General features: G+C 38.9%; 1 protein-coding gene and 1 long non-coding RNA gene across 5 annotated transcripts in view; one reads left to right on the forward strand and one right to left on the reverse strand.

Annotated features, from left to right (window-relative positions):
- LOC125921730 (uncharacterized) overlaps positions 1-12,151 on the reverse strand; it is a 284,908-nt gene that overhangs the window by 161,128 nt on the left and 111,629 nt on the right. The window lies entirely within an intron of this gene.
- On the forward strand, positions 2,037-2,676 carry LOC125921726 (ribosomal biogenesis factor-like). Its single transcript, XM_049629318.1, has one exon. The coding sequence runs from the start codon at positions 2,052-2,054 to the stop codon at positions 2,592-2,594; it is 543 nt and encodes a 180-aa protein (XP_049485275.1). The 5' UTR covers positions 2,037-2,051; the 3' UTR covers positions 2,595-2,676.

The raw sequence follows: 12,151 nt of genomic DNA on the forward strand, positions 1-12,151 counted from the left end.
CTTTGACACATCCCCCTCAATATAGTTTTTTTTTATTTTTTTAGCACTTTATTGCTTTCTGATACTAAAAGATGCTCATGACTCATGTTTTAGATCTCCTGTGCCAGTCCTAGAATCATCCAGTTCTCCAAGGGCCCTGGTTCCCTTTACTGGAGAATAGTATTAGAAACCAAGATCTCCTCCCACTGGTCAGAGTGGCTAACATTAACAACTCAGGAAACAACAGATGTAGGTGAGGATGTGGAGAAACAGGAACCCTCTTGCACTGTTGGTGGGAATGCAAACTGGGGCAGCTGCTCTGGAAAACAGTATGGAGATTCCTCAAAAAATTAAAAATAGAACTACCCTACAACCCAGCAATAGCACTGCTAGGAATTTACCCAAGGGATACAGGAGTGCTGATGCATAGGGGCACACGTACCCCAATTTTTATAGCAGCGCTTTCAACAATAGCCAAGTTGTAGAAAGAGCCTAAATACCCATCAACTGATGAATGGATAAAGAAGATGTGGTTTATATACACAATGGAATATTACTTGGCAATGAGATCCTGCCATTTGTAATAACGTGGTGGAACTGGAGGGTATTATGCTGAGTGAAATAAGTAAGTCAGAGAAAGACAGATACATGTTTTCACTCATATGTGAACTTGAGAAACTTAACAGAAGGCCATGGGGGAAGGGGAGGGAAAAAAAAGTTTCAAACAGAGGGAGGCAAACCATAAGAGACTCTTAAATACAGAGAACAAAATGAGGATTGATGGGGGCTTGGGGGAGAGGGGGAAATAGGTGATGGGCATTGAGGAGGGCACTTGTTGGGATGAGCACTGGATGTTGTATGTAAACAATGAATCACAGGACTCTACCCCTGAAGCCAAGAGCACACTGTATACACCATATGTTAGCTAACTTGACAATAAAATTATATTTTAAAAAAAGAAAAGAAAAGAAAAAAGACACCAAGATCTGGGGTTGTCTAAGTGGCTCAGTCAATTAAGCTACTGGCTCTTGATTTTGGCTCAGGTCATTATCTCCTGGTTCATAGGACAAAGCCCTGCCTCAGGCTCTGCATTGACAGTGTGGAACTTTCTTGGGATTCTCGCTTTCCCTCCCCTTCCCCTTGCTCAAGCTCTCTCCCTCTGTCTCTCAAAATAAACAAAAAAAAAAAAAAAAAAAGAAAGAAAGAAACCAAGATCTGAGTGGTAGGTATGCTCATTGTTACTAGGGTGTTGTGTCTTTTAAGTCCTGTAAGCTAACAGGACCCCTCTTGGACTTTACACCTTGCCTGAGTCACACAGTCTGGCCACTGAAGACATCAGAGTTCCTGACCCAGGATCTAGATTACTTTTAAGGTTCCTTCCAACTTGAATAGATTTGTTAGGATTCTGTCAAGGAAAGGAAAGGTACTCATGGTTCCAAATTGAAATGCAAGAAATGAAGATAAGCAGATCCAAGACAATCTTTCTGTGGGCTCTAACCAATCAAGCACATACTCCCCTGGGTTCATTCTTTATGAAGACTCTGACATACATTTCTTCATTTATTTACATTTTACCCTAGTCCAGATCTGTCTCATCTCCACAGGACTTCCTAATGCAAGGTGTCCCAACTTTAACACTACGAATATTTTAGGCTGGATCATTCTTTGTTGTGAAGGGCTGTCCAGCGCATTGTAGGATGTGCATCTGGGGTGTCTACCCACTAGATACCAGAAGCGCCGCCATCCATTTTGGTATGACAACTAAAATTATCTCCAGACGTCACCAAATGTTCTCTAGGGGGCCCAAGCACCCTGGGACAAGAACCAATGCCCTAATATGAAAAGTTAAAATTTCAGAACCTGTTGCCACATCCTTCTGCCACCACAGTCCATCTGCCTGCCTAGACAGATACGTTCCCTGGCAATGGAGCCTGTACCTGTGAACTCAGGGTTCTCATTTTCCTACGCTACCTTGGCCAATGACTGAAACAGCTCTGGCTGTGAAAAGCTCATCGTCTCTATCCTTTTGGTGTTTGTCAGACGGAACCTTGAGCTCTTATCTCTTCGCGTGAATGCTTCCATCTCCACATCTAACCTGCGAACACTTCAAAGTCAATGACTATAATCTGAGATCCTCTTTATCTCCAGCGTGTTTAGGAATGGCCATACTATATAACTTGGTTCATCGATCTTTATTTCAACTCTTTACATTAAGGCATCTCAGTACATCGGAAGAGTTTCTTAAAAACATCAGTAGGCATGCAGATGACATCGCTTGGAGTTTGACGTGCTGCACGAGGTTATCGAAGACCATGGCCAAGAGCAAACTAAGAGGACAGAGGTCCAGAAATGTATTTCACATAGCCAGCCAAAAAAACGTTAAGACTAAAAACAAAGCAAAACCGGTTACCACTAATCTTAAGAAGATAAACATTGTGAATGATGAAAACGTTAACAGAGTGAATAAAGCTTTTGTAGATACACAAAAGGAACTTGCACATTGCTCCAAAGGACTCTCCCTTGAACCTCTGCAGAAACAGCTGATTCCTCAGCAGTGTCGTGAAAACGAATCAGTTAATGTTGATGAAGCGACAAGATTGATGGCTCAATTGTAATACACCGGTGATACATCAAATACCCCAAGAAGACCAATACATTAAATGTTTTATACAAAAATAAAATCAGTAATAATTGGGAACAAGAGTAAAGCAAGTTTATCTTCTTTGTCAGTTAACAATATTACTTTAATGGAGTAAGAAGCTTTTATTGTTCTGGATCCCTACTCGAAAATTTATAAGGAGCATCGGGGGAATTATGTTTTCCCCCAACTGATGTTGGAGCTCTTCTACAACCTTTACCCCTTGGTTAGGGTAGATTTTTTGTAACTATGAGACTAGGGGAGCAGAAGTTTGAAAAAGATGAAAATTCATTTTTTATCTTGTTTCTTTATACTCTGGCCTATACTTCAGTGATGACATCATGTCTATACACAGTGGATGTATTTTCCGGTCTTCCCAACACCTTTACCTGCTTCTGCCAACAGCATTCCCTGACCTCCTTTAGGAAAACACACCTCCTCACTCAAGATATGACTTTGAAGGTTGAAGTCTCAGTCCTTTTCTTTCAACCACATAGAGCGGACACATGGATATGGCCCATCAGTCATCTTGCGGTAAAGCAAGAACTCCTTCTCACAAATTGGTCCTTCAAGGTTATTCAAAACTAAGCCCTGTCCTTCTGCTTTTTGTTGCTAATTGGGGGAAGGTATACCTAGGACTGCTGTAGACTTCCTCCTACTTTCAATAGTTGGAAAGAATGCAGCTAAAACAGAAAGAAGCATAGGTGGTCACAGATGTGCCCCCAATTCGATGTCTGCCCCCATCTTCAGTGATACGTCTCAATATCTGTGGTAGATTCTACTATTGTTCACAGTGATCTGTTGCCCTCTCTGTGAAAAGGCTCTGGGTCCTCCTATGGTCATGTCACATGCAGAATATCTCTTTGGGGGAGGATTGGCCATGTGGCTTGCTTAAAATGATAAAATACCAGCAGAGGAAATTTATGATACAGCCACACGGAAACTGGTTGTATGATTATTTTTTTCTTCTTCCACAAGACTGAGACAGGGGCTGGAGACAGGAGACCTTTCAGCCCAGGTCCCGGAACGGGAAGGTATAGAGAACGCAGCCACACCAGAAGGTAACATGAACGACACACAAAACCTTTGTTATTGTACAACAAAACCTCCTTCTAATAAATCTGTATCTGTCTTTCTGTCTCTCTCTCCTCTGTCTCTATATCTCTTTCTATATCTCTCTCTCCCAGGAGACAGTTCCACCAGGTTTCTATACCTGTGACTAGAAGCATTCTAATTACCCCATGACTAACACTGTTTATTCCATGACTAATACATACAATTTAGCATCACATTTATACAGCAAATTACCAAAGTCAACATGTGTGACAAGTATACATTAAGCTAGTCTATTTCAGAAATGACTATTTCAAAGTCTAATAAAAAATTATTTTCAACATTAAACATATGCTCCTAGATAAGTTTTCATGGCCACCTTAATTTGTTCTAACACTCACATTTACATCATAGCTAGTGTTTGTTTTAAGCCTCTCATCGTCATATACAATACTTATAATTTTCACTTCCTTTAATAATTCTTTCAATGGGGGCGCCTGAGTGGCTCAGTCCGTTAAATGTCTGACTTCGGCTCAGGTCATGATCTCACAGCTGGTGAGTTTGAACCCCGCGTCGGGCTCTGTGCTGACAGCTCAGAGCCTGGAGCCTGCTTCAGATTCTGTGTCTCCCTCTCTCTCTGCCCCCCCCCCCCCCCGTTCATGCTCTGTCTCTCTCTGTCTCCAAAATAAATAAACGTTAAAAAAAAATGTAAAAAATAAACAAACATTAAAAAAAATTTTTTAATAATTCTTTCAATGTATTTTCACTATAAATGCTTCTTTTTACAGCTTAATCAATTTAATTAGCTCTTAAGAATTGTTAAATTTACTTTGGATGTGCAATATTGTTCGTTTTAGGTTAAAATTAAAATACATCAACATTTTCACATATGTCTAGATATATAGTAAAAGGATGAAACTTCTCTATTTCTGTTAGCTCATGTATTACAGACTACCAGTGCATAGCTGTACCTGCTTCTCTTCCTTCCTATAAAAACCAGATGACCTCTTTCCCCCCAGTAGTCCCGCAGTTACAGCTAAAGGACTAGCCCCAGTTCAGTGGTTTTGAAACAAGAGCAATTTTCTTCCCAACCTCCCCCAACCACCAGGGAACATTTAATAATGTCTGGAGATACCTTTGGTTATCACAGCCACAGTCAGTGCTTATTGGCATCTAGGGTGAAGAGCCCAGGGATGCTGGGATCCTACCAAGCACAGCACAGCCCCCCAACAACAAACAACTATTCAGCCCCAAATGCCAAAAGTCAAAGTGGAGAAACCCTGTTCTAAGCAATGAAATTTAAGTGTAAGTACTGCAGGTCATTTCCAGACTGTGGCCTTCAAGAGCCTGTCTTCCCTTTAAGAAGCAACTACGGAAGTCATGTGTTGAAATGGACGTGCTACAAGAAGCCAATGGCCTGGCTTTCTGAGTCATCACATAGAGAGAAACTACCCTGGAGAATTGCCTGAACCTTAACAGTCTTTGTGTAACTATTACATAAAACCCTTGTCGTCCTTAACCTTTGTTGCATGTCTTAAACTGGATTTCAGGGCTAACTTGTTACCACAGCATAATCCATCCTAGCCTAATAAATCTAGTTTCACAAATTGTCACTTATGTGCACATAAGGTACCACGTTCTTAAAATGGCAGCTCATAGTATATGCACAGCATCAAGCACCTTTCGAATATAACTTATTTTTAAAGCAGACATCTTTTATTATTCCAGTCATTGATACATGCTGAAGACAGAGATGGCATTATTCAAGCAAAAACAGGATTCGAAGGATGTATATTAAAGACCGGTCGGTAGTACACTCAATAATCTTCAGAATGTAGAACAAATTGGGTGCATAGGAAAGAGATCACCCAAGTCTGCAACTGAAACTGAGAAGCTGTAAGTTCCAGGGAGTGTACAATGTTTGGGTCCAAAAGTCATAAGAATATAAAACAAGAAATTTGAAAATGATTTTTTTTCCTCAGCAGAGTAGATACCACGCTGCATTTCACAGCTGCCTAGCTACAGCAAGTTGATGTATGTTCACAACACAGTGGATGGTGGTTTAGGAAGGGAATCCAATAAAATCAGTGCTGGAGCCAAGAACAAGATCCAAGGAAAATGCCTCTAGTTAATCACTCCAATAACTCCCCATGTGTGCCCGAGAAGGGCTCACTTCCCAATCAGTCTTACTATAGATTATTGAAAATAGCCAGAAGCAGTGGTATAAGGCTAAGGCCCCCCAAATTTTAACTCAAGGCAAAACTACCTATTTTTTATACTTTCCATTTTTTTCCCTTCTCAGTGAAAGATGTAATAAAAATTTGTAAAAATTCAATTCATGCTTCAGAGTCTTTAATGGCCATCCCGTTGGGAGACCTAGATGTTGTGTGAAAAGGAACAAAAGGAAATAAGAAATGTGGGTCCTACTATAACTCCTCCAGCGTGCAAAATACTGACAAGCTCCAAAATGGTGATACATGCAGCAAATGGGTATTGACTTCAGGTTTTCCCAGTGGAAATAGTCTACTGCCAAGGAGGCAATTAAAACCAGAACTCATATCTACCATTTTTAAAAATCTGAAATTAGGGGCACCTGGCTGGCTCAGTAGGTGAAGCATCCGACTCTTGATTTTGGCCCAGGTCATGATGTCACTGTTTGTGAGATTAAGCCCCACATCAGGCTCCATGCTGACAGTGTGAGCCTGCTTGGGATTCTCTCTCTCCCTCTTTCTCTGCCCCTTTCCTGCTTGGGCGCACTCTTTCTCTCTCGCAAAATACATAAATAAACATTTTAAAAAATAAAATAAAAATCCAAAATAATTTCTATAGGTGCATATTCCACGGCTAGAGACCATTTTGATATAAGCAAAGGAAAAAAAATGCCTTGCCACATAATTTCGACCTTGTGATACTGCTCATTTCTCTAATACAGTCCTGTGGAAGTGAGACTGCATGATGTTCTGGAAGGAACACCTGACTAGTAGTTCTGTGATTCAAATTCTGATACTAAAGAACTTTAAAAACTCCAGACTGGTTATGCAAATATTGCTGAACCTCAGACTCCACCACAAAACACAAGGACCTCACCATTACCTGGACAGGAGAAGAGGAGAAGTCCACATTTGAGATGACTGAATATTCAACTCGTTGTAGACATAAGAAAACAATTAATGTACTTTGTTCAGGGTCATACAGAGAAGTCGGCCTATTTCACACAGGTATGACTTCTCAAGAAGGTTCAATCCAAAAGATGGGATGGACCGAGGGGGGCATCAGCGACAACGCTGGTTCCCAACAATGTTCAGCGAGGGACGAAAGTCAAGTAGCTAGTAGTATAGGAAGGCTAATATAGCATCATGAATGAAACGTCAGGGCCTTGGCCTCACAGGGTTGGGTTCCAGACACTACAGGAGACAGAAGCACTAAAGATACAGAGATGCAAACCTAACCCTCGATCTGGGCTACCTAACCCTCAAAAGAGGGATGCACAGGTTATCCAAGCACAAAGATGACCAGAATAGTGTCTATAATAACTATATTACACTACAGCACCCTGGTGTTACTAAAACTGCCAACTTACTCCCCACCCTAGTCAGAACTGGTTTCAAGACCAGAAATCAGAGATGTTCATTTCTACTCACTTCAGAGTCAGGGAAAGGCAATGACTGAAAAAAGTATGAAAAATGAGTACATTTAGCTCCTGAAATCTTTTTTTGTTTATCTTACACTACAAAAAAAATGTGTCTATACTCTCCCTGAAAGTGCTAATGCAATCTCCTTCTAATCCAAAGGCTTTTCAATAAGTAAGCATTCCAGCACTGTGGATAAATGGAGTCAGTATTATAATTTCATAATGACAGTACAGAAGAAATTAGAAATTCAAAGGTTACAAATAAGAGAAAATATACTCAGTTGCTTAGAATTGTTACATAGTCAGAAACCAGAATACTGAAATCAGTTTGTTGGAAGTATAAAATAATTTATCATTGAGTGTAACATGTTATATTACATAACCTTTATTTTCTGACTGCATTTAAATTGTATCCAGCCGAGCCTTTGCTAGACTGTGAAGATGGGTAATACATATTCTTCTTCTTTATAACTCTTCCAGTTACGTGACTCATAGTAGGTACTTCTTCAGTTAGTGTTTTCCAAAGCAATACATTCAAACCAAGGCTGTGACATTAATGAAAAACATTAGCTTTATGATCTCAAGTTTGACAGCACGTTTACCACACTGAAAACTGTGGCTATTTTACCCAGATGATTGATCAATAAAGCAATAATATTTTTTAACAAGAACAAAACCCCCTGAGGTTTCACGAATTCAGTCCTAATTTATCTATAGGGAAAGTCACGGTGATTCTAACTCCAAAATACAGTTATCACACTGCAACCGTAGACCTTCATGCAATTGACTGGAGTTGGGTAATAGTTGTCCCTTTTAACTAAGCATGAGCTCAGTTTCCCATGATCACAACTGCTTCTTAACTCTGAGGTCTGCTATTTGCTTTCTGTCACTCCATTTGAGTAGTTAAACTCAGCCTGCCCAGTCCCTGTGGGCATTTCAGTTTGCCCCTGCTGTTTAGCCTTGACCAAAGAAAGGTGCTGCTTTATCTTCTCATCCCTCTCGATACCTCTAACATCTCCTGCAAAGCTCTGGAAAGGACACATGGAGCTGTGATTAAGGTGAAGGGCGCTCACACAGCAGCCAGACAGACCGTCCTCAGCCCACAACACCAGTGGGAACAACTACTGCCCTCAAGACCTCAAAATCATCCTTTTTTTTTAACATTTCACATGCAAATATCCATGAGGCCCATACGTTACGTTTGAATGCCTGTAGTGATTTCCACTATGTATTCTTAAAATGCCAAGCATATCAAGAACCAGTTGTTCTGTTGTTTTATATCCCACCATTTTTAAAGGCAAAAACATAAGGCAATTTTCTTGGTATCATGATGTGATCATTATTTACCAGAACTTCACAGGCTATGTATGTAGTTGTCCAACCAAACTCAACGATGAGATCTTTAGAAAGAGAGATAACAGGCCATTGAAGATATACTGTTTTTGCTGAAGGTCTCTAGTCCTCCACCAAGTTCATTTTTCTGAATGCCCACTTTCTCCTTCAGTGGCTTTGATTAAAATTCTGGAAACAGATGCAACTTGCTAGTAATATAGTAGGCAAATGTAAAGCAGGCCATATTAATCTGCCACTAAGCTTTAAATATTCCTTCTCTTGTCTCATACAAAAGGAGCCTCATCCACCATGTATTTTCATTCCTCCAGCTCCTTTCAGGTTATTGATCTTTGTATTATTTCTGCAAGCACATGGCAAGGTTTTATGGGTATGAATTAAATCTATGATGCACAGAGGCTGCTCTACTCAGCTGAATATGTCTTTAATGCACTTCGAAGTGAATCTTAAAAAAAAATCCTCATTAAGAGTGTTTCCCATTATAACTTCTAAAGTTACTTGATAGCCTTATGCAGTTTTACAACATGCACTAAATATAAATGAAGAGCAAATAAAAATAAATATTACACATCAGGAATGCTCATAAAACCACTGTGCAATTGTTCTGTCCTTGATCCAAGCCCAAGAAAGTAGCACCTAAAATCCTTATTTTAATGTTCTATACTTTCTGTTAAAACCTTATGACTGTTCCTTAGATAAGGCCATATGCTTCAAGCCAACATTAGGCAATTTTTCTTTCTCTCCCCGTTAAAACAACAAAACAACACCAAAAAATCCAGAAGCTAAGTAAATCTTAGCTTTAGGTTTTTAGTATCAACTTTTTAAAATTAGGATGATAAAGCATTTTAATATTAAAAGCAAATTATTTATTCCTCAGGGATTTATTTTTCATAATATATAATACTAAATGTTCTAAACACATTATTTTATCCAGTAGATACGTCTGTTGCCCCAGGGCAAAGATACACACCATGATATTCTAACAACCAAAACCAGTTTATTTTCTTATCACTTACAATGGTTTTATTCGATAATAGCATTTATGATGTGTTAAGAAAATAAACCAAGAACAACTTGAGAGAAAAATATAGAACAGTCTCTACAGAGATCACAAAATACAGCTGAATGAAAAATATAAATCTGAGTAGTTGGGACGCTCCAACACTAATCTTGGGTATTCAACTTCATATAAATCATTTATTCTCTCATTAATCACTATCATTAATATTATTACCATACACATTAATTAATATTACATGTTAACATATTACTATAGATGTTCCTATAATGTTAATAATATAGTAATTGTATTAATGTGAACTGATATTTGATAAACAATGAATCTATAGAGATATATAACTTATGTATGTATCCAAAAGACTGTGCATTCTGATAACAGATGACATAACAATGGCTTTATAATCAAAAATTATTTGGGGGACTACAATTAAGATAGAAAAACTGAAGAACCAGAGTCAAAATCTACAATGTATACAAAGATGAACACATTATGCGTCAAGATTTAAAGCTCTCTGAGAATAAATCGATGCACAGAAAAGTTAAATTCTGACCGTGAAGGAGTGACTATTTCTGCTCGTGATTGCCCAAGTAAAAATAGAAAGGTATTTTCAATTAAAAAAAGGAAAAAAATAATGAGCAAAAGCCTTAAAAAGGCATTTTATGAAAGAGGCTATCAACATAGCCGATAAGAACATCAAAAGATGCTCAACATCATTACCCAATAGGGAAGTGCAAATTAAAATCCAAAATAAAATACCTCTAACTGCCTACCTAAATGGCAAAAACTAAAAAGGCTAATAATTCTAAGTATTGGCAAGGATATAAAACAAGTGAAATTTTCATACACTGACAGTGGGAGTATAAATTGATATAATAACTTTGGAATGGTACTTGATAGTAACTATTGAAACTAAATACATGCCTACTATGGCCAATAATTCCACTCTTACATATATTTCCAAGAAAAACGAGTGAGTATGTCTACTAAAAAATAAGACAAGAATTCTTAACAACTTTCTTCATGATCACCAAAAACTAACAATCCAAATGTTCATTAATAGTAGAATAAATCAATATTTTTGAGAACTATTCACTCGCCTAGGAGTTAAAAAAGAAAAAGAACTATTGCTTAATACAATTAACATGAATGATTTTTATGGATATAATCATGAACAAAATGACTCAATAAAATGACAACCTGTGTTTTTATAAAATTAGTTTAAATTAAAAAAAATTTTTTTTAATGTTTTTATTTATTTTTGAGACAGAGAGAGACAGAGCATGAGCAGGCGAGGGGCAGAGAGGAGGGAGACACAGAATCAGAAGCAGGCTCCAGGCTCTGAGCTGTCAGCACAGAGCCTGACGCGGGGCTCGAACTCACGGACCGTGAGATCATGACCTGAGCTGAAGTCGGATGCTTCACTGACTTATCTGAGTTCTTCTTTCAGTAGAGAGCATGAGATGAACATTCTTGATGGCTTGTGTTCTTCCCTCTTACCCAGCATGAACCATCAACAACAATGGGTCATTTGTTTTCTTCAGCATATTGTGCTCTGCCTGTATGATGTGTGTGTTGATTTCTTGAGCTGCCATAATAAAATAGCAGAGATGTATTCCCTCACAGTTCTAGAGACCAGAAGTCCAAAATCAAGATGTCAGTAGGGTTGCACTTCCTCAAAAGTCTCCAGGGGAGAAGTGTGCCTTGTCTCTTCCAGCTTCCGGTGGCTGTAAATGTCCTTGACTTGTGGCCTGTGTCACTCCCATCTCTGCTTCTGTCTTCCACTGGCCTTCTCTGGGTCTCTGTGTATTTTCTTCTGCCACAAGAACACTTGTCATTGGATTTAGGCTCACCCAGATAACTTAGAATGATCTTACCTAACGACCTTTAACTTCATTACATCTTCCAAGACCCTTTCTCCAAATAAGGTCATATTCACAGGTTCTAGGTATTAGGATATGGACATATCTTTTGAGGGGGCACCATTCCACTACAATGTGTATGGATTAAAATGAATGCGGAGCGCCTGCGTGGCTCAGTCGGTTGGGCGTCCGACTTCAGCTCAGGTCACCATCTCGCGGTCTGTGAGTTCGAGCCCCGCGTGGGGCTCTGGGCTGATGGCTCAGAGCCTGGAGCCTGCTTCCGATTCTGTGTCTCCCAATCTCTCTGCCCCTCCCCCGTTCATGCTCTGTCTCTCTCTGTCTCAAAAATAAATAAACGTTAAAAAAAAAATTTTAAATGAATGCAACTCCCCATTATAGTAAAATTAAGATAATATCATGTGTAACCTCTATCCAGTTAATAACAATAAAAGTGTATGTTTGCTTCATGTTTTCCAGATGTAAAAAGTTTTGATTTTTTCAATCTGATTTGACCATTATAATCGGACTCATTTAATAATTTAAAAGGAGAGATTGACTGTGGTAACAAGAATATATTTACTCATCACCTCCTCATTTATTTAAATAATAGGAACCCTATT

The sequence above is a fragment of the Panthera uncia genome, chromosome C2 (genome assembly GCF_023721935.1).
Source record: "Panthera uncia isolate 11264 chromosome C2, Puncia_PCG_1.0, whole genome shotgun sequence".
Lineage (NCBI taxonomy): Eukaryota > Metazoa > Chordata > Mammalia > Carnivora > Felidae > Panthera > Panthera uncia.